The sequence below is a fragment of the Merops nubicus genome, unplaced genomic scaffold (genome assembly GCF_000691845.1).
Source record: "Merops nubicus isolate BGI_N331 unplaced genomic scaffold, ASM69184v1 scaffold7446, whole genome shotgun sequence".
NCBI classification, from domain to species: Eukaryota; Metazoa; Chordata; class Aves; order Coraciiformes; family Meropidae; genus Merops; species Merops nubicus.
Genome location: NW_008616862.1, coordinates 52907 through 75941, shown reverse-complemented (window position 1 = coordinate 75941; position 23035 = coordinate 52907). Strand labels below are relative to the sequence as shown.

At 42.8% G+C, this 23035-nt stretch overlaps 1 protein-coding gene across 1 annotated transcript; it reads right to left on the bottom strand.

Moving 5' to 3' along the window:
• Nucleotides 1-218: 218 nt before the first annotated feature.
• LOC103775493 (vitellogenin-2-like) lies at nucleotides 219-21963 on the bottom strand. The gene is made up of 34 exons (XM_008942952.1): nucleotides 21915-21963; nucleotides 21569-21720; nucleotides 18513-18764; nucleotides 18203-18364; nucleotides 17906-18054; nucleotides 17314-17464; nucleotides 17049-17206; nucleotides 16802-16967; nucleotides 16181-16306; nucleotides 15301-15519; nucleotides 14678-14895; nucleotides 14463-14560; nucleotides 13915-14039; nucleotides 13170-13271; nucleotides 12364-12483; nucleotides 12083-12272; nucleotides 11656-11749; nucleotides 10741-10926; nucleotides 10404-10539; nucleotides 9439-9667; nucleotides 9175-9350; nucleotides 8622-8930; nucleotides 8223-8270; nucleotides 7992-8078; nucleotides 7169-7381; nucleotides 6922-7064; nucleotides 5446-5584; nucleotides 4855-4990; nucleotides 3590-3776; nucleotides 2215-2306; nucleotides 1668-1765; nucleotides 1428-1587; nucleotides 487-648; nucleotides 219-334 (listed from the first exon to the last, which is right to left on the bottom strand). The coding sequence occupies exons 1-34, from the start codon at nucleotides 21961-21963 to the stop codon at nucleotides 219-221; spliced, it is 5148 nt and encodes a 1715-aa protein (XP_008941200.1).
• Between the last annotated feature and the right edge of the window lie 1072 nt (nucleotides 21964-23035).

Sequence of the window (23035 nt, the reverse complement as noted above, 5' to 3'; positions counted from 1 at the left end):
GCCGCTGCGCCGGGCAGGAATGATCTTTACCGACCGCTTTTAAAGAGAAACGATTTATTGAACGATCAAGCGCGGCGAAGGGTGTCCCGAATTATCTTAAAGATGTGTAGAGAAAGGCATCTCCTGAAGGGACAAGGACGTCCACTCCGTGTCCAGGCCGGCAGCGCCCGCGGGCTGACAGCGCGGCCCGGCGGACTGTGACACCCAGGGGCGAGGCGTCACGCCGGGCACGGCTGCTGGGGACAGGAACACGCCGTGTGAGCAGGAACCGTGCTCACGACGTCCTCGGATTTCTGGTCTAGCCCCATCTGTCGCTCCAAGTTGAGAGCAGAGTCTGTAAATGAGAAAAGAGTTCATGTGAGCGGTTTTTTCTATGTATCAAGATACTCCTGGTACTCGGTAGTACCGGCAGCCTCACGGGTCTTCACAGCGGCACCGCCGGACACACCGGTTGCGTTGAGCCCGGGTACTGTTCTGCAGACTCACCATCTGGCACGCAGTGGAAGCCCACGGAGACGGGAACAGTCCTGGCTGCTGAACAGCCTTCTACACAGTGTAGAACTGGCTCCACGGAGAAGCATTTTGCTGCCACCTTCTCAAAGCCAAACGTCTTCTCAATTTTGACAAATTTGCGGTGCAGTTTACAAGCTATAAAACATGAATTCTTTTAAAGCACATACAGAATTTATAGAACTAACTTTTTTGACTTAGTTTTTAGAGCTAGCAACAACTAAGACAATTAGATGAACCAAGTGACTGAAGCTACTTGAAACTTACCTGACTGAAGTGAGCCAATTTTCTTAGTGGCTTGGGCTGTGAGAAAACAGGCACATGGGACACAGTCCCAAGGCCAGAGGCATGACAACTAGGATCTAGGTAGGACATAGATGTCCAAATCCAAAAAGATACATGTGAAAACCTTGGTCAAATGACACTCAACTTCATCTAAACTATGACAGCATTTCATTGTGGGGCAGTAGTGGCCCCTATACGTCCACATATCCACATCTACACTATGCTTAGCACCACACCGGCCTTGCCATGGCTGAGTACCTTAGTCTCTGTGGTGCAATGAAACTATTAAGTATAACATAAAATGTCTTCTGTCAACAGTCAGACTACCTACTTTTCATACTAACTTACCATCCTAGGGAGTTTTAAGTTTATAATTTTATGTGGAACATGCAAACCTCAGATAACTACATAATGCATAAGATTATAAAAATGCAACAAAATTAGAACTTGCAGAGCTACCCAACTCAGGAAAAACATGTCTTTTTTTTTTTTTTTTTTTTTTGTCTGTGGCCACTAATCAGAAAAAATAGTGAAAAAAGATGGTAATGCTACAGTTAATATAAAGCATCTATTCATGTGACTAATTAATTAGCCAAAGGCAATGACATTAATATATTTTAGAATCTTAGTACCTCCAGTGCAGGGGTCTTCCGAGATAATCCAGGACTGACCAAAACTCACAGCATCTTTAGCTAAATATCCACTGGGCATTTGATATTCCCTTTCTTTCTCAGCATCATATTTTCCACAAATACCACATGTTTTTCCAGCCATCCAGAAAGCAATGCGAATCTTTGTGGAAATAGAGAAAACGTGCACTTAAACGTTCTTCTTCTAAATATAAAACCACTGAAAATTATTTTAAAAAATACCTCAAGTCTACGCCCATCATAATATAGTTTCTCAATGCCATAATCTGGGGCTTTCAGTGACAGGCCTTCCTTCTCACTGCTGATCAGCATGCTTGCGTCTGCAACAACACCGCAAAAAGGGGTTCCATGTAAAAGGAAGTTTTATGGGTTTAGGGTCCAACCTGAACCATTTGTTAAATTTCTGGGGACATAAGGCAGGCTCTGATATGCCTTGAGAGAGATGGGGAAAGCGAGAAAGACCGCACTGCTCCCTGCCCTGGACAAGCCATAGCCTTTTGTCAAAGGTGGCCAGGGGACATCTAGATGTTTGTTCTGTGGGTCTCTGTCATCAGCGCAAGGTACCACAGCCTTGCATTATGTGATTTGGGCAAAGATACACAGGATAAGCATCTTTTTCTTTGGTCATCTTTCTTGATCACTTTAAAGTGATCAAATTGTTTCTCAAATTAGAGCGATTTTTGTCTTGAGAGGCGCTTGCAGGATCACATCCTCTCCTTCTTCAAAAGATCAGAAGACATTAAATGAAATCTAAAGATGAGTGTCTTACCAGAATTAGATGTGTATAGAATATCTGTTGGAGCTTGAACACCATTAATCTTCAACTGGATGAGTCCATTGGAAACATACATGTCAACCTCACTTTAAATAAAGGAAACGAGTATAAGCAAATGATTCTCCTTTGCCCTGCTCAGCTCACAATGTCCAGTCCTGCTAGAACCAACACTGCAGGATGCTCGTATCATTCTGGCAGGAACTGCCTGCTACCCTTTGGGAAGGAGCCCGGGAGAGTGTGCTAGGAGGAGTGCTCACCATACACCTTCCTCTGGCTTTACTCATCTCTGTGTGTCTGCCTGTGGACACGGTCCAGGCAGGAAGACACCAGGCTCCAGGGACCCTTGCTGAGGAACAATATGACTGCTATTGCGTTTGAGTAAGTTGAAGGCACTTTACATTTCAAAGGAGGATTGCATTCCCTACAGCAGTTCTCTTAAAGTCCAGGGATTGTAGTATTTTCTTCAGAGCCGTGTTTGCTCTCATGAAGAAATACAAAGCTCTAGGCACATCAGAAGCACATCTGTAGAGCTGTATGAAACGATCAGGAATGACACAGTGATGAGAAATATCTTTATCACATGAGATACAGTCTATGAAATGAGCATCCTTCTCTTCTTCACAAAGCAGTTGCAGGGAATACCAGTTTCTCTCTGTTTCTCTAACACTGTGGCACAGCAAAAGCACACAACTTTCAGAACTAAATAATTAATTGTAATGAAACCTTACAGATCAAAGCTTATTTATGGGCTTTGAAGAATACTTCCTACAATGATTTTGGTATGCATAATCCCACACAATTTAGAGTATCAGACTATACTTTTAAAAAAGAACATATGATGGCAGAGGTGATTGCTCCAAGATGAAATGGTGTGTCTTAAGTTAATTTCAAATAGATTAGAACATTATGCACCAACTAAGGGGTGACCTAAAAGAGTGTCTCTAATCTGGGATAAGTAATTCCCTTTTTAGCTATGTCCACTTCTCAACATCTCTGCTGTGGTTCCTAATTAGTTCTAACTATTATCTTAGTGTAGGAGGTTAGACTAAATGATTACAGGAATCCCTTTTGGATTTATAGTTTATATGTCTACCAAATTACTAAGAACTGAAATGAGATGGTTAAATGCTAACAAATTAATGAAGAATTTTGGGAAATAAAAATTTTAGGTTACTCTGAACCTCACATATGCTTCAGAAGCACTTTTGAAAGACTAAGTCCCAAATTCCAGTGACACTCCTAGAAATCTTTCCATTGACATCAGTAATTTCTACATGAGTCTTATGCTAACACCAGTCTGCACTAACAATCTGGTCTTCATGTTAATGGCACACTCAGCTTGACATCTATTTGTCATTAAGTTACTTACTGGCTGGCGAGTCTGACGTTTATTGCTATCAAGTCTGCAGACTCTTCAAGTCTTTTCATCATCACCAGGAATTTCAGTTCTGAGCTACAGTCCTGCACCAAGACATGGTAGCAGTTTGCAGGCATTGAATAGTTAAATTGAACTCCATTGAAGGTTGTGATGGTGTTTTGAAAAACTGAACAATAAGCTGAAAAAAACCCAACAGTCAAAAGCAAGACTTTTATACTTTATGTAAGAAAGTTATTCTATTTTAGATTTGCATTTTCTTTTTTTTTTAAAAAAAGACCATTTTCTGCTTTTACCTATTCCCATGTAAAAGCAAAATGATTCTTTCAGGTGAAATATTGGATTTGTAGCTACATGAAAACAAAATTTTGCCAGTCCCCAGGCAGCAGAGTAACCCATTCATGATTCAGTCACTGTGAGAGAAATTCTGCTCACAGCTGGTGCCGGTGCAACTCTCTGTTTGTGGCCTTTTGGCTTTTGTAAGTTAGTTGTAGTCAAAATAATTTCTCAAACCTTGTTAAAAATTCAGATATCATTAACACTAGAGGAAAATTCACTAAAGTGCTGCTAACTTTATTGAGCCATAACCATGAACAGAAATAGTTAGGAGTAAGCAAAAAAAGCCACACTAGAGTAAACTTCTCCCTTTTTTTACTGTAATGATATTTTGTTGGAAATCCTGTGAGCTCTAATTAGAAATAATTTTAAAGCAGTTTTAATTAATATAGGCTAGTTTTGTTGTTTAGCAAAGAAATGTGCATAGGTATGATATTAGCCCACTGATTTCAAGCAAAATGTGACTCCTTCTCCCAGGATTACATAAAGATTTCCATTTAAAACTCACCCTAAGTAAATATAATGTCATCAGCTCTTAATACAGCATTAATAAAACAATAATCCACTGAAAATCAAGTGCAGCAGGTGAAATTAATGGGTATATTTCTGAAGCTGTTTTAGCATCTACATAACAGCACTAATCAAGCAGAGCACCCCAAATCTGAGGTCACTTAGGTGTCCCTCTCATAAATTTTGCCATGCTTTTGTTCTTCACAAGCAAGCTCAGCAGTGAAGCTGAAATGGATCAATTTGGGAATGGGTGCATTTGGAATCACTATTTGTCATGGAACTGAATATTCAATCTTACTAATATATGTTCTTTTCTTTACATCTTCACAACATCACAGATTTTCATATGGATTAGTTTATTTCTCTCTGAAGTCCAACTGATTTTTTAAGTGGATGTAAAATAAATTGCTGACCTTTAAGGTTTTCAATGACTGAAAGTGCTGCTTGGGAAAAGGCACTCCAGTCAGGGGATGGTAGTGTTGGAGTCGATGTACCTGGACCTGAAGGGAATGGCAGAGGAAGCCTGATGGCTCTGTCATAAATTGTGAGCTGAAAAACAGCCAAAACCAAACATGAATGTAAATGCAAAATACAGAGCAGAGATGAGATAGCATTTTCCTATAATGTTCAAAGGGGACTGTACTGACTGGTATCTATATCAGAATCTAGATGTAGGTCAGAGTTTAAAAGAAATCAAGTCCTGTGTTAGTAGCATGAAATAATACTTTTAATAACTTATTGTTAATATGTGCTATCAGTCATGATGTTTGCTTTGTAACCTGTTTCTTATTTCACCTGTTGGCATGCTACATGAGAAAAAGAAATGTGCTGGAAGATGTTTTCATAATGGAATCAACTGTGTGAATATAACATCCTGGTGATGGGAGCTTCTTTATCATTTAATAAACTTAAAAAAAAAAATAAATCAGTGGTTAAAAAAGCTATTAACCTTTGATTTCATAGGTATTGAATGCCCCAGGATAAAAGGTAGTGGAAAAAGTTACCTCAGGTAGCTTGAGGACCACATTACAGGTTCTTGGAGAGGTCAGAGCCATAACCAAGGTTGCCTGGTGAGAGGGACCACGCTGCTGCCTCTGGGAAAACCCAAGCACATAAGCAGCTCCTGGAAGAAATGAGTAGAACCTGGAAAAGGAATTGAGTGATTAAAAGGATCTGTCTCTGATAAAAAATTGTTATCTGTTCAGACTAAAATACTCCCATAAAGCAGCACACATCCTATGTTAGACATGTTTGGTGTCAGGGTTTGGTAATACATGGTGTCGTGTATGGGAGAAGGGGCAGGCAGATTTTAGCTGTTTATGGGCAAAACAGTTTGAGAGACTGAATAGCAAATTGATATGAATAGCAAATTGAAGAAGAAAAGCATAGCCAATATGTTTTACAAACATACAGAGTTAAAAATAGGCATCCATTACATAAAACTAAAATATGAACATGCTAAAAAATAAATGATCTTATATTAATGTGTCATTCCTGCAGTGGTAACTTTTAGCAAGGATCCTTTACCCACTAATTGCCGATGAGTTGACAGAGAGATCTCTATGACAGGTTCCCTTACAGGCTTAGAACTAAAATAGAGAAATACAGAAAATATTCCTTTAAAGAAAGCATAGAGTCAGAGCAGAAAAAAGCTGAGTTCTGTGGCTTTGCTCCAGGATAGCTAATTGGATGATTCCATCCCCTCTAATAAGGGCAGATGACAGCACTTCAGGTAATTCAATCTAATATAAAAAATTATCCTCTTCATTAGATATTCATTAGCCAAATCACCTGTATGCCTTTAATGTGAAATAATTCAAATAACTGGGTTGTTCTATGTGTCTTTCTTTCAGTAGCACTATGAAAAAAATGAGGCTTTGATATGGATCTATGTGTTATTGTAGGCAAAATCATTCATACAACGACTGAATGAATACAACAGATACTTCATGTGTATGGATAGACCCATAGGTGAACCTAATCCAGCAGTTACAGTTTTCTTATACGAAGTGTCACACAACATTGGCTATTTAGTGTGCAGTAAGCCTTATGGGAAGTATTTGTATCACCTTCTTCACAAGCCAGAGGGAAGGTATTTCTTTAGGAAATTACTGTCTCCGGACAGTCAGTAAGAGACGGACTCCTTCAGAGAACCAAGGTTAGGTTTCTGCTCTGACCCTCCATCAATTAGGGAGCACTAGGAGACAAACTTCTTAATTCAGGCACTTTAAATTAAAGGTCTATGAAAGATTAGGTGAATCTCATCATCCTCTTTGTTTCAAGCTGATTTCCTACAAACTGAAATGTACTATGCTTTGAGGAAATGAATACACAGAGAAAAGCAGACGCATGTGATCCGATTTTATAGTATCATACTGACTAAGTGAAATTTTTCCAGGTCAGAAATTGCAGAACTGAATTAGTAATTATCTGGAGCATTGACACAGGTGCATTTTTCAAAAACTGAAGTAGAATCTCACCATCTTGCTGTTGTTCGAATTATTGAAGGTACTTTTGGCCACTCCAGCTTCATCTGCATAGCTGGATAAGCAGCAAATTGCCCTGTTGCAATCTGAGCAGCAATCTGGTAGTCCTGGCAATCTTTACCCCATTTAAGAGAACCCTAGTAGAGGGGAATATATATGTATATTTTTATTTTTTTTTAATAACACTTAGTAACATCATTATATTCCATTTACATTTGAGCTGATCATTATTTAAACTTACCAATATTTTATGGGAATTTATGACTGAAGCATCAGCCCAGAGTTTCCATCTACTTGGTCCTGTGATGCTTGTGACAAACACCTGTACCCTGGACCTGTTGGGTTGGGTGTCAGTGTACAGTACCAGTTGGAATCCCGTCGGCTGCTGGGCCCTGTGGACGGCACGGAGGATTGCAGCCAGCGCTGGTGCCTTGCTGTCTCCCAGGAATTTAGGCTTAAGTCAGTAGAGAGGAAATAGAGACCAAAGACATAAAGCATTAAAGTTACTATAGTAAAACTACAGATAAAAAGTATTTGTAAAGGAAAAGCTTCGCTCAAGAAGTGCAGGACACCTCACAGATCATTGTGCAGTCTGTTCAGTTTGTGTGTAGTTCCATCACAGTCTTTCGAGGCGGAGCTGCTGTGACTTATGTAAGTAAAACACTAGTGTTGGGAATCTTTCTGTAAAGTAATTTCAGTGTAACAAGAGGAAGTATGGAGTAGGACCCTACTATATAAAGAACCAATATTAACCAGCTCAGCACTGCTCTCTTGCCAACCTGCACTTTAGCTAATAGTCTTTTAAATAAAATTTTTTTAGCCACCTGTTTAAAACCATGATAATTTGTGTTCCAGTTTCTTTTAAAAAGGTAGTATATTGAGTGAATATTAAAAAACATTAAATGGCTAACCAATGTATTCACCTTTCTAAGACAGGAAACAATTATTTGTCTTTCTATATATAATTTAATATGTTAATTCACCATATTTTTCCTGTTCTGTTATAAACACACAATAACTGGAAATCCAAAGTAAATGTTTTTATTGTAAGTTAAGATACTCACCTGAGACATGGCTCTAGAGATGCCTTCATCAGTAGCTGAAGAAGAGGAGGAACTGATGCTGCTGTTTAGCACTTCCCTTCCAGGGTCCTGATAAAAAAGAGAATCATCTTGGTCAAGTTGTTTACCATGGAAGTTGTTGCAGTATTAATTTCTCATATTTTTATTCTCAGAGAACTAAGCTCTAGTGAGAGCAGTTGTAGACCCTGCTGACAGTATAAGCAGTAGAGGTACCTGTTCATCTGCTGGCTTGAACCAAAACTGGTAAACAGGTAGGTTTGCCTGTGGAAATAACATGTAAGAAAATCTGAGAGAAGACAAATTTTGATAAATGCATTTAAAGTTCAGTATTGAGAATGGACAAAAGGCAAAATAAAATTAATTTTTAAGACATCTTGAACTGGAATCTTCTGAAATTTGAAACTTCTGAACTGAAATGTTTCAGAGAACCAGAGGTTAAAAAGGGAAGAAAGCTTTTCTAGGTGGTTACCTTGCCTATCCTGCAGCAAACAGCCACCCTCAACAGTCTGTTTTCTCTTTCTTTGGTCCATGTTCTGTGGGTTCAATTTCCCAATGTACAAAAACATTTGCTACAAGAAATATAAAAATGTCCATCCAACCTAGGTGAATTACCTGCTGGGTGAAATATTCACTGTCTGCTCTGCAGTGCCTGTCCCCTGAGTGATCTTCTCCACTGCTGCTGCAGATTTTACTGCTAGCAGAGCTGCTGCTGCTGCTGCTGCTTCTCCTGCTCTTCCTGCTGCCATGCTTCTTCCCAGATTGCCTTGTTGCATCTCTCCTGTGTTCGTTTCCAGGCTCTCTGCCATCAGACGAGGCTGAGCTGGAGAGGTGGGCTGCCCTGGGCTCTGCCCAGAGGCCTGTAACCGAAGACTTTTCTGTGCGGTGAACCCGTCTCCTGCGGTGCTGGGTTTTATTTGCGACCTCCAAAAACAGTTCACAAAGCATTATGAATTTATAACTTGTGCTGTAGCATTTCTCTGGGTGTCAGACAAGCTGCTCACCACAGGCTTGCAAGGAAATACAAGGTCATGGACCCACACACTGCAACTCACTTAGGCCCATTCATCCCAGCCAAAATCTGTGCTTTCCCATGCCAGTTTTCCACATTGGAAACCCTTTCATTTATAGGAAAATATTTCCGTCTCCAATGCTCCAAGTCTCTTACCTGAAACACCTTTTCAATGCCTAAAATCTTTTTCAGTTTAGCTTGAATATCCTTGTATGGAGATATCTCTTCCTCTTCCTTAGACCGTGAGCTTTCCACATCAATTATTTTGGAAGCTGCTTTGGATCCTGTCTGAATCTCCAGCTCGATTTTGTCAATATCGGCATCTGTATGAACTGAAGTCGAGATACTTACTTTCCAGGGTTGTGCTGCTTGAGTGGCATTCACAGAGATCGACAGAAAAGCTTGTTGGCATGACTGTACCTGGCTTCAAAACTATTTTGCCTTCAAGTTCTCCAACTAATTTGTGCAGAAAGGTATTCCTTAAGAAAGCAGAAGTTTGTGACTTTAGGCTGAGACAAGCAGAACATCCAAAACTCTCAAGCTTTTTACAGAAGGTGCGTGTGTAAGATCTTCCTCGTACACTGCAGTGATGTGCCTCTTCTGAGCCTTGCTGGTATCCTTTGGATATCACACTAGGAATATCGCTTTGCTGCTTTAAAGAAAAGTATGGCAAATAAAGGTAAATTCCACTAAAAAGAAAATTGTGACAAATCCTAAAATCTTTCTTCCTGTTAATAGAATGATGATGGTCCTGCCTGAGTAAGGCATGTACTACTTAAAATCAGAGATGCAAGCAGTGAGGTGGCCTCCAAAGTGCTCTGTGGAAGAGCACAACTCTCCTGTCAAGCCTTTCCCAGGCAGTGTTTCACGAGCACACTTCCCAGTGAGAACCTGCACGGTTCTTGGAGGAGCTTTTTCTCTGCATTGGTTTTGGGCTACTAACCCTCCTGTTGCAAGTCAACCTAGCCTTCCCACGTCAGCCTCAGAAGCTGAAGAGAATGGGCTTCTGCAACCCACTGCAGATTACTTCAGGATTTGGGAAGAAAACTGTATATCCTGCCCAAGAGAGATCTTTTCCACATTGCTCTAGCTTGAGATAAAAAAAAAAAAAGGGATATTGTACAAAAGATATGCAAGAAGGAAGATCTTGTCAAAAGCAACCCTACTTGCATGAGATGTTGAGAGGGAGCAGACTGAATAAACATGGCTTGAACCCATTGGGATTTATGTCAGGCTTGGTTTGGGATATGTCAGGCACCTGCTGCATCTCATTTTCTGTGTTTGTGATCTGGTTAGCCAGCTGCTGTGCTGGGGGTGCTCAGCCCCTCTGAGGAGCTGTCTGTTCTCTACCTGTCTGCAACACAGATGGGGAGAGGCCTCCCTACCTTCCAGCTGCCAGGTCTGGAAGAACTTTCTGATGGCTGGTCAGAGACAATTGGTACTTCTCCTTTGGGGAGAAGCCTGGTTTTCTTTTCAGAATCTACTTCTTCCATGTTCCTTGAAATAACATAAACTTCACTCCTGTGGAGGTGATAAATAACACAAAAGTTACATCTTCTGATTTTGCTTACCTATCTTTGCTGGTGCAAAAAAGATAATACTGAGCTTTTTGCAGCTGCCAAGGTATGGCAGAGCCTAACAAGGAGTTCTACTTTCATTTTATAACAGGGGGCTCGCAATCAGCAACACATAACAAGCAAAATGCAACAAGCTCTTCTGTACCTCACAGCTGCAAGCTCAACCTCCTGGTGGCAGGGAGGCGTTTCAATCTTCAAATTTTTCTCTTTCATATTTATCCTGGCATCAAATTTCATTGTAGTGTTGGCACTGAACTCTGCATGAAATTCAAGGCCGCTCTGGAAATACTGTGTATTGATCCCCATCATTGCAATCATATGAAAATAAGCCCTGAAAGAGTGGAAATAAAAACAAGCATCATTACAGATCAATATGCACATATTTAACTTTGAAATGCAAAGTTACATTATCACACTGTTCTGTTTGTTGTGTTGGCTGAAGAGATGTATCCTAACAGGATAAAAACAGGCTGAGGTAGCACTGGAAAAAGTGAAGGGATTTATCTAATGAACAACACTAATGCAGAACCTCTCACTGCTTTGTCACTGACACCTTGCTTGAGGACAAGCTAACACTAGAATCTTCTAGCTTCCAGTTACACCTAGTTTTATATTACTACTAGCATTATCACTATTATTATTACCAGCATTGTTACTATTATCATTATTAGTACTGTTGCTTTTGGTTGTACGAATCCAGAAAGATTCCCCTTTTCCCCCTGAAAGCCCCCAGCTTGTGCCAGGCCGTGATGCGATTCTATACTGAACTTGTGAAAACCTGCTCATACATAAGCAAGTGCACCCTCATGGCTTAGTATCTGTAGTCACTGAGCAGGTACCAATGTGAGCATTTTTAGCAAAGGCAGGACAGCATCTGCAGGGTTGTAAAGCATCAGGTAATTGGGTTGCTTTCTCACAACTTCAGTGCTCTGGCCTAGTACAACCACCCCAAATCTGGGACAAGTAAGACCCCTAGATAGCAACATGTGAGCACGTATCTATTTCAAATATAAACATAAATGCTTCTATGTGTATGCATGGAAACGTATGTTGTTTTTACTTTGGCTTGATGTCAGCATGAATATCCACGTTGGTTTCCAACAGCTGTGAAGGCCTGAAATTTTCAGATAATGGTGGTATTATCTGTATACCCACTGCAAAAGAGGGAAAGGAATCATATGAACAGAGAAACAATGAATGCTGGGGATACAGTGTTTTCAATACGCATAGCAGTTAACACCTGGGCAGAGCTTTTACATTTTAAAATACGTGATTATTTAAAGTTTGCTATTCCAAACCAGAATAATGCAAATATGTCCTAGGTGAAACATAGTAATTACTTCTCAACCCCTTTGGAGTTAGCTGAACACTAATGTTTCCACATTACAAGAGCATTTTTCAAGATTATAGAGGAATGTAATTTCAGCAGAGGGATTGGCCCCACAATTATTGTGGGGAAACTGCTGGGTTTGGCACCCCAAGCTCACCGTTGGCTGCAGCCTGGGCCAGCGTAGTGCTGCACAGACCGAGCTCCAGTGGCACACCCACCACTGTGGGGACAATGTGCCGCAGCTCGCCCACCATGGCCGGCAGCCTCCATTGGCCTGAAGTGCCTCGCTGGGCTTCTTCCACTACTTTTTTCACCACTGGTTGCCAGTTTGGTGATCCAGTTAGGCCCTGAAGAAGTTAAGTAGGTTAGGTAAGTAGGTAAGGGGAGACAGGGAAAGGAAACTATTCAGCATCACCAACGAAGAAGACTTGTCAGTACCGTCATGGTCTGCTGAATGGCATCTTTATCAAAGTCAAAAAAGGCAATTTCTTGGCCCAAAATTCTGACATCAGTGGACACCAGAGGGTCTTCAGGAGGCAGTTCTTTCCATCCCAGAAGCTGTGGTGTTAAGGAGAAATGGTGAGAAAGGGAAGAAGCAGATAATGTAACTTAAAATATATTAATGTGTCAGCAAAGAGCAGATCCCATCTGAAGGATGCTAAATGTGGTTTCTCAGCCAAAAAACTGATAGACATCTTACAGGTCTGAACCAATATGGCCTTTCTTATGTTGCATAACTGACTTCAGTGGGAGTTTCCTCGTGCAAAGGTGAGGTAAGGACCTGCTAATTTCTGCTGCTGTAAGTAGTGGATGACGCCTCAGGACTCATGAACAAAAACTTTATTCAGTAATAATTTTAAAAGAGCAACCACTTACTATGTTTTAACGTATGCTTTAAACCGCATTAGTTTGGGCTGTCAGCATTATCATCATCTTTCGTACCGTACATTAAGGGCTGACACATGTTGAGTGAAAAGGTGGCATCTGTTGACAGCGCAAGTACAACATAAGTACATCTTTCCATGACCAAAGAGGATGACTGACTCCTTTCTCACTGAAACATCAAAGGGACATCCCAGTGGGTGTGTGGGTGATGCAGCCCCGGTGCTGGGGGGAGCTGCGTGTGGCAGAGAGGCCAGCCGGGCGTGTGGAGATGTTACCGCTTGGCCCGGGGCCTTCAGCTGGGCACATGGAGATGTTACCATTCGGCTTGGGGCCTTCAGCTGGGCATGTGGAGACATTACCGTTTGGCCCAGGGCCTTCAGCGTCCTGTGCGTGTCGTACTCAGCAAAGGGAATACTCTGCTTCCTGATCAGCTCCAGTAGGCTTTGTGACCGCAGGGCCACCTGCGCGGAACAGAGTCAGGCATCACAGCACACGAGAGCCCAGGAAAACCACCGTACCTAGTGTTAGGTACTCACTGAAGTCACTCTAAGTACACACCTCATGAAGCCACTGCACTTACACACTGGGTCTACCTGGCCTATGGCTGCAGATGCTGAGGACTTGCTGAGCCAGCTTTCAGTTAGACAGCAGGGATAATTTTAGGGCAGCTCAAAGCTCTGTCCAGGCTGCAAAACTTACCCAAGAAGCTGAGTAGACAGCCACATGCTGTTACATGTGCTTCACGCTACCTGGCTGCACAGCTGGCTGAAATTTAATTTCAGACACTATTTCCCTGTACTTATGCAAAGTACCCTAGGTACCATGTGACTTTAGGCAGGCAGATGAATGTTCTGATGTGTAAGCTTTCCTCTGTTCTCCTAGATTTTTATGCCTATACTGAATGTGTTCATTTAGGAGTGTATATGTCAAGAAGCCCAAAGAAGCCTAAGTAAAATCATAATCATTATCTAAATTTTCTCTTCCACATCCACCCTCACAGCCAGAGATGGAGTTAAGCACTAAGTCAGAGTCCAAGTGGCTTAATAAAATGACACTATCTGTAGCTGGCTTGCATCTAGCTGGCTGTTTTAATGAAATCCTTACCTCAACAATGTCCATTGCAGTGTTTGCATAATATCCTCGTATTTTTGTGATTATATCAGATGGGAACATGGTTTTGGGACTGTTCATTAGATAAACCCTCCAAATGGCACCAGCTTGATATTCAGCTATCACAGGAATAAAAAGCAGCAGAGATTTTGGTTAGGGTCTCCGAGGTGTCTGGTGCATGTAATCCACCTCAGGTACATACTGGAGTAGATCACAAGGGGTCCTGCCAGGATCCAGTCCCACAGAACCTCAAGTCTGCAACGTCAAGAGGAGAACTTTGTTCTAAGGCAGAGTCAACACAGCCACAGTAACTGAAGGAGGAGGCTTCAATCCATGTGGAGGCATGGCTTTCCCCACTAGATACCCAGAGGGTAGTAGAACATCTAAGGGATTTTGCATGTTAGGAGGTTCTTGCGATTTTTCTATTTCAAGAGCACACTAAATTCACAGCCCATGACTGGCTTGTGGATTAAAATTGTGGAACACAATAAAGGCATTTGGCTATGTTAGCTGAAGCAGTGAGCAGGGCATCTGGTACTCACAGGAATAATGGCCAACATGAATGACTTTGCTGTAACGAAAGTTCAGCCTGTCAAGTCTGGGGCTCAGTAGTTTAACAGCGATGTTGCAAGCAGCAGATCTGTGTAATAAGGATTTAAAGTCATATGAAGATAGTCAACTGTGACCAAATTCTTACAAAGCCACAAGAAAAAAATCACCATTTCCTACTGAAAAATATACTCCTTCCTCTACTTACAGCTTATAGAGCTGTGGAATCCTGCCCACTGCCAAAGCCTTCATGTGTGAGTATGTGAAACTGGCTACTTGTAAGCTGGGCTCTGTCAGCAGCGAGCTGGCCATGGCTGTTACAGTTGGAAGAGCAGGCTTAGTCTCAAAGAGTACAACACAGGCCACCATTCGGACATTAGGAGCAAGTGTGTTGTCCATAAAGACCTGGAGGGAGATCTCCCGTACCTAGAGGAAGAAGACACAACTTGTGAGTACCTCACAACCTCTCCACGAGAAGTGGTTCCTAAATGGTGTATGTGTGATCTCCAGTGAATTGAGAACGAAATCCTGAACTTGAGCATGAGACTTCACTGAAAATGAAGATATTGATGGGTGCTCTGTGAACAGCACTGGAAGAAACAGCCACCAGTAATGAGCCCAGTGTTACAGTGACTAAAGCAACCTCTTTCTCAGCATATCAGCAAGCACAAGGTGATGTCAGGAATTTGCAGTGTGGACAAGAGGAAGACCAGTAACTGAGAAACCTGCCCAGGGTTGCTAACACTACCTGATGGCTTTATTATTCCTGAGTCCTAAGTCAACCTGAATCATACCCTCTAAGACATTTGTTTAAATAATAATTTAATTTACTTTTGCAGGGTTTTTTCTGGCAATTTTCCTCAAGGACAACACAGCATCAGTATGAATTCTGTTTGGTAATGAAGCTGCAGCCCCGGAAAATGTTGGCAAAAACTTCAGGATGCGTTTGATACTGGCGGGCTGTCCTGCATTGCCAATGGCTTTCAGTGCCAAGGCCATGCCTTTGGTATCACTTTTGCTGGTGGCTTCAGTGGCAAGGTCATGGAGCGGCTGAAAACAGAGCAGACTGTGTTAATCTCATTAGGTAACAAACTTGTAGTAATGTGTAAAAATATGCACTGCCATAGGAAGCAAAACAACTACTGGTGCAAAACCCAGAATAAAGCTGTTCATTTTTTTCTCCCAGAAAAATCTCACCATCATTACCAGGATGCCAAACGTGGAACATACAAGCACACTTGTTTTTCTCCATACACAGTGTTGTAATTGATTTTGAACTGTGCCTGAGTGTAAAAGAGAATCCTAGGTGGATGCCTGCACCAGAGTCTGTTCCAAGTCCAAGGGCATCCCCCCTAATTTTAAAATAGATTTTTTTTTAAAGTCCACTCTACCTAATGTAAAAGTAGAGAGAGGAATCATAATTACTTCGCTTTAATCACAAATTTATCATGCCTAAACTCATTTTCAGGTTGTTTACAGGATCCATTATCCCCATGGACTTTTACCACTTACACCTGAAATTCTGAACTAAGACCAGATTTTTCAAAGGCGTCACTCAGAGTTTCATTCTGTCTGCAGTTTGCAGGCAATCACAGGTAAGAGTGAGGCATTTAAACAGTGAGTTGCTTAATTGCCAATGTTGGGAGAGCTAGATTAGAGGCATTTAAAAATTTTCTTCACCCCTTATGAATAAAAAATTAAAGTCACTTACCTGAAGAAGTTCATTTGGACAAAGTGAAGTCTGAGCACAGTATTTATTTACCATACTACCATATCCCAGGTAAACAATTATTCGATGCATTGGTACTTTCTGGATTTCGGGACAGGTCAGAAAAGTCTGCAGAAGAAAGAAGTGTCACTCTTTTATGTTTCTAGTAATTAGACCTGGTGTTTAGTGAAAATTACATTTGAGAAATAAAAAGGCAAATTTGTTTGGATTTTTCCCAAGTGTTTTCAGAAGTTAAATGCTATTCATTCAGCCGCAATAAAAGTGAACAGACTTGCTCCAATTATACTGTATGTACTTTAGATTTTGGTTACACAGTATTATTTTCTTGAGTTTGTATATTTAAAAAAAAAAAGTATTTTGGCAAAAATAAACCAATAGCAACTTTCTTAGGACTTGTGGGTTTTAACATCAAATACCAAAGCCATTAAAAAATTTCGACGAGACGTGTTTGAAAACATTTTCTAAAGCATTCCTTATTTTTGTTAATACCTTGCATTTTACAAATTTAGGAGGAAATATGTTCCATCTTTCACATATAATCATGTGAATTCACCTTTAAAAAGGAGTGAGGGGGAAATAGAAGGAAGAATGACCTGTACTCACAGAGGCAACTTCTAGGGTTTCCTTGTTGGGTGTAACAAAATGGAAGGCGAGAGGGAGAGTTGCAGCTGCTTCCCAGTTACTCAGCTTCTTATCATGAATTTTTTCCTTCAGGAACCGGAATGTGTCAGTAGCTCCAGCAGCACAGATGGCACTCAGGAACCAGTGCCTGCCAGGGAGAGCAACATTCCTTATCCCCATTGCCCTGTATGCCTTTGATCAAAAACCTGGTTGAAGGCAATACAGGTACCTGTAGGTAAAGTCGCTGGCAAACTGCACCCACAAAGACTCAATCTGATCAAGGGTCACTACACGAGAAAGTTGGATCATTTGTAAGAATTTGGCTGAAGCTTCTTTAGTGGCTCCTTCCTTGTCATTCTGAACTAATTGCTTCAGTGTTTCTGTTAACTATGAGAAAAAACAGACAGTTGAAAGGATCCATGGCTAAAATAATGACGTGATGGTCTGTTAACCTTATAAATAATGAAAGAGTATGACAAGTAAGACTGTAATACCTGTAAATGTGCATTTTTAATCCTGACTAGAGGAATTGGCATCCGGAGTATCTCTCCTGAGAAATGATAACGAAGACTCCCCTGGTTTTGCAGCTGAGTTTTTGGAGCACTGATGGGAGTCCTTTTAATGCCGACCAAAGACAGTTCTTGTCTTCAAGGGAGAGAAAGAAATGCATCAGTAGCCTTTGACCACACTGTGCTATAGTGTATGACCCATGCAGCAGTTGGGGCAGACTGAGACGTGCCCAGCAGGACTGTTACATTGACCACAAATTGATTGTGCACTGCTCAGTTTGTGCATTGCTCAGCCTTATCTGGTAATGTCATAGGACCGGCAAGAGTTTTTATCAGAGTCTGCCAAAGTCTCTGAGAAGCTGGACAAATGTTTCAGGTGGCCCAGCAAACCCTGCAAACAGCAGGGCACGGGACCTGGCTGGGCATCCTGAGGGACATACAATGCATTGGCCCTTCACAGCCCACAGGCTAGACGCTTCTTGTTAACTCACAATGCAACAGTAAATACATTTCAGGCATCTCCTTAGGCATTATCTCCAATAATCATAGCTACACAAAGGACACACATGGCACCTACCTCGCCTCCGTGACTGCTTCCCCGCTGGGTTCGTTGAAGGGCGAGATCTCATACACCTGCTTGGATGTAGCAGACGTCATCAAGGTCCCGCTGTCATCATACTTCATCTTGTAAGTAGACAGCACTGTGCCCTTAATGTTTCTGGCTTTCTAGAAGTGCAGAGAGACCCAGTCACAAATACGAAGGGGCGGTAGCTAACGGAGCCCAGAGTGGCCAAAGCCCCTCCGAGCACCGGCGCCACGCGGGAGCGTCTGGCTGTGGGGTGTCCATGGCACGAGGGCTCCGTGCTGCTCCTACCAGGTTGCAGGTGGGGCAGGGGCGGATGTATGCCATGCCTATGTTCTTCACCACTTTGTCTTGGCAGTCTGTCAGGTCCTTGCTTTTGGAAATGGTGGCATGGTTATTCTTGCTGTCATCCTCGATAACGTATCTGGTTTGGCAGATGCCTTCAATCCCAGCCTGTAAGTGTGGATTAAAGGCAATGAACTTTCCACTTGAAATAGCACTAAACAGGTCAAAGAAAATTGCTTGGGAAGGATATGTAAGACAAGTTACTATATAACAGTAAAATGAGAACAGCAGTAAAATCAGAATGGAAAAAACAAACCTCCTGTAGTTCATACACATTTTGTGACTTTTTGATGGTTATCTGCATCATGTTCAGAATGCCTCTCACAAGGTTAATGCATAGGATGGGACAGTCCTCAGGGGCAAAAATACTTCCAATCCTTCCCTCAGTGTATTCAAACTTAAAGGCTTGGCTGAAACATGCAGCAATGGTCTCTGTGAGCTTCGAAGATGGAGCAAAAGGGTCTGTGGGCCAGAAGCCATTGTATTCATCCAGCTTTGGTGACTGAATCTGTGAACAAAATTAGGAAAACATTCATCCTGCTCATTCAGTTTGAAACAGTGCAATAATAGGGAAGCTGGACACTTCCAGTCCATTGCTGGACACAAGCCACTGGTCCAACACCACAGGAAATGTTTTCCTCCTCAAACTCTTGTGCTGGGCCTAGGAAGCTTCCCTGAAAATGAAAAACGAAACAAAACAAAACAAACCCACAACATCGTGCAAGCAGCATTCAAAATTTCAGCAAGTCTGGTGAAGGCTGCTAGATTAGTGAAACACTGTCTGCCAGCAATCTGTACGGACAAGATACTCACCTGTTTTCCCCAGATGTCAAATGAGAATTCCCTTCAGCCTACAAGACAGCCAAGCCTTTGCACAATCTGCCTGCTAAGCACATGGTGACTATTTTGGCTGCTACTCCAGGTCCAGCATGTCCCGGAGTGCCAAAGCCTCGGCTCAGCTGATAGGAAAACAGAGATGACCTCAGGACCTTGAATGGGAGATGGCCCAGAGGGAGCTGATGACTCTTTCTTTGGATGCAGCTGACACCTTTTTGAGTTTGTCAAGCTGTAAAGCTCCCACACAAGTCCTTGACTGCTACCTAGTGGGAAATATGAGTCTGCATGCACGTACATATGTAGTTGCATACACATACATGCACACCTCCCACCCTCGTACATAAAAGTACCAGTTCCTGTGTAGAGGGAAATGGTGTGGCTTTGTTGCTCTTTTATTTTAGGCATTTGTAATCAATGCTGCAAGGGTGGCTTGTCTGGTATTCCATTATTAATTTCAGAAAATGCAACAATAGAGCCACAGAATGGTTTGGGTGAGAAACAACCTTAAATGTCATCTAGTTTCAAGCTCCCTGCCACAGGCAAGGACACCTTCCACTAGACCAGGTTGCTCAAAGCCCCATCCAACCTGGCCTTGAACGCTTCGGGGGGGGAGCATCCACAACTTCTCTGGGCAACTTGTTCCAGTGTCTCACAGTAAGGAATTTCTTCCTAATATCTAATCTGAATCTACTCTTCTTTCTTTTAAAGCCACTACCCCCTATCCTATCACTACATTCCCTAATAACGAATCCACGCCCACCTTTCCTGTAGACCCCCTTTCAGTACTGGAAGGCTGCTATAAGGTCTTCCTGGAGCCTCCTCCAGGCTGAACAACCCCAACTCTCTCAGCCTGTCTTCACAGGAGAGGTGCTTCAGCCCTCTGATCATCTTCCTGGGCCTCAGTCAGGACCAACCAGTCCATGTCCTTCTTATGTTGATGACCCCTGAGCTGAAAACAGTACTCTAGGTGGGATCTCACCAGAGCAAAGGGGGAGAATCACCTCCCTCAATCTGATGGTCAAACTTCTGTTGATGCAGCCCAGGATACAGTTGCCTTTTTGGGCTGCAAACAGACATTGGTGGGTCATGTTGAGCTTGTCACTAAACAACACCCCCAAGTCCTTCTCCTCAGGGTTACTCTCAATCAACTCATCACCCAGCCTGTATTTGTGCTTGGGATTGCCCTGACCTGGGTGCAGGACCTTGCACTGGGCCTTGTTGAACTTCATGAGATTCACATGGGTCCACTTTTCAAGCCTTTCAGGGGTCCCTCTGGATGGCCTCCCTTCCCTCCAGCATGTCAACCATGCCGCAGAGCTTGGTGTTGTTGGTGCACTTGATCCCACAGCCCATGTTGCTAACAGAGATGTTAAACAGTGCCAGTGCCACTACTGACCCCTGGGGAGCAGCACTCGTCACTGGGCTCCTTATATTAAGTCCTACTGAAGACTATTGCCTGCAATTGCTAAAGCAACTCTAGTGAGGTCACACAGGTCCTGCAATTGCAGAGGTGTGTAAAGTTTGACAATAGGTCCTCCTCCTTTACGCTGCTTCAGTAGTACATGCACAAGATTACAGAGTAAGTAAACTCCTAGGACGAACACCAAGTGCCCTCTTACAGCTTTCTCCCCATGTGGTGTCTTCTAGATCCCTTTTCTGTGGTCTTTCGTTCCGTGGCAGTATTTTAGGCTGTTGGGTTTGATCTTTCCTTTTTTTTTAAGGAGTAACAGCCCTTCCAGATCTGATATCATTACGCTAAGTACAAGCATTGCCATTAGAATTCTCCACATTTGAATGAATGCCTCTGTGAAGAAGATCAAAAGGAAGATAATGGAGAGAGATGGGACTATCTCATATGATACGTAAATTCCAGAACAAAGCTTTTCTCGGGCTGTGGACCAGGTTGAAAAAATTTTATATTTCGTTCTTGAACTCTCATTTTTATACTCAAGCTTAGCTTTGCCTTAGTAAAACTATCTTAAGACCATTTCTTTCAATCAGCTGCCTGCCACATTTCTGCAGGGCAATCAGCCTAAGGCATCTTTAGTCAAGGGTGCCAAGGAACTGATGGCAGCAGAGCTGGAGCAGCCCTGGTTCCCTCTTGCAGAGGTGCAGGCTGTGAAGAAGCCTGTGGTGCTCTCTGTAGGTCACTACCAGTAACCCAGTGCAGTCTGGCTACAGCTGCAAACACTCCAGTGCCCTGGGCTCTCCCTCACCACGGTTTGGGGTTATGGGGTGTAAGCTTCAGTGCCTATGTCTGCAGTTCTGCCCGCACTGGTGAAATCATCACTGCCTGAGCAAAGACAGTTGCTCTGGCAGTGGGCTTATGGAGTCATCTTGGCACCAAGAAGGGGCCTAAGTTTTCATGTGAGCTCTGCAACTTTTTGTCATTTTATTTTACCAGCCAGGGGTAGATGAAACTAATGTCTGTAGCTGCAGGTGAGTAGGTGGGTTCCCATGCCCATGGTGATTTACCTGGAGAAGGTGGTCACTGTGAGACACATGGCTGATCTCCAGCGTGCAGGTCAGCCTCACCCCTGCTGCTGGCAGATCTTTGTCAGGCAGCCCATGCAGGATGAACCCCTCGTAACCATACAGGTAGGTCTTGCCAATATGAAAAACAGGTTCTATTGGAAAAAGAAAAAAAAGTGACAGAAACACCTCCTTCACTATGACTGTTGTGATGTCGCTCACAAGAACCATCCCAGCAAAGAATGGTGATGCTGCTACTGCCGAAAAATAGCTGGAAGCAGTAGCACAGGGCACAGCCATAAGGGAGGGCAGTGTGGGAGCTGCTCACTGGTGGTGGGAGCACACTTACCAAGGTCCCGCTTCTGGGCCCCTGTGTGGGAGGAAAGAGAAGGATGCATAAGCAACCACTCATCTCTCTGTGGATCCTTTCATTTATTATTCATTTAGTTAGCATGCTAATGGTTGGCAGACAACCAGTCATGGGCTCCCAGGGTGCACCCCACACCCCCAAGACACCAAGCCCATGCCAGCCCCACTCACTAGCTGCTGCTTGCTCAGCTTTTTCCCCTGCTGCCAAGCTTAGGAACAGAAACCTAAGAGTTTACAACTGAAGTCATAAAAAAAACTTTGAAAAATTAAGCTGTAAACACTCCTGAAAGGCCCCGAGGAGATGCAGTTTTTCCAGGCCCACAGTGGCCATCGTGGCTCAGCAATGCTAGTAAAGCTTCAACTTACCCACGAGAGTGAGCACCAGGGCCAGGATGAGTCCCTTCATGCTGATAGTGACTGAAGACTGTGAGGGAAAATGCGTGGCTTTTATAGAAGAATTATTAACAGGCATAGTGAATTTTGTTGAGTTATCAACTTTTTATCAACCACTCAAACCCTTTGAGGGAGAGAGGGTCGGGGACAAGGCACCATCTGTTGTTGCTGAGCCAAAACCATCACAAGTGCTTTTGTTCTTGTTTCACCAACAGAACGCACTGAAAATTCCTTTTGAAACAAGTGCTTAAAAGTATTAAAATGTAGCTAAAGCCAAAATACTTATTGTGTATGAAAAACTACTAAATTATCCATATTCACTGGAAGTATCTGGTGCTATTGCAGCCTGTGCTGACTTAGCCCAGGTTATCCTGACCTGACCATACAGCACACAGCTTATCTAACTGATAGTGCTCCAGGAGGATTGTGCAAAATGCGCAGGCAGCCCTCCTGTGACACCGTGCTGCCGCCCGCTCCGCTGCGAGCGGGACAGGCTGCCACCCACAGCGCTGCTCTCCGGGGAGGGGAACTCACCCGCTGACACAAACCTCTGGTCGCTGTCACAAAGGCTGTGGCTCAACACTGCCGATGTTCACTCTTCCCTTACCTGCCTTCTCTTACGGGGCAATGTGTCAGCCCCTTTCACCAGTGCGGTTGGCCATGGGGAGGTGGTGGTGAGGGTTGTCCCTGCAGGGTGGAACGGATGAG

Excerpts from the sequence above, each read along its gene's own strand:
- LOC103775493 (XM_008942952.1), bottom strand. The coding sequence starts at position 21,963 with ATGCATCCTTCTCTTTCCTCCCACACAGGGGCCCAGAAGCGGGACCTT. Across the intron at positions 16,968-17,048 it reads GCCAGCGACTTTACCTACAG|GCACTGGTTCCTGAGTGCCA; the intron begins GTACCTGTATTG and ends TCTCCCTGGCAG. Across the intron at positions 5,585-6,921 it reads ATTCGAACAACAGCAAGATG|GTTCTACTCATTTCTTCCAG; the intron begins GTGAGATTCTAC and ends TTCCTTTTCCAG.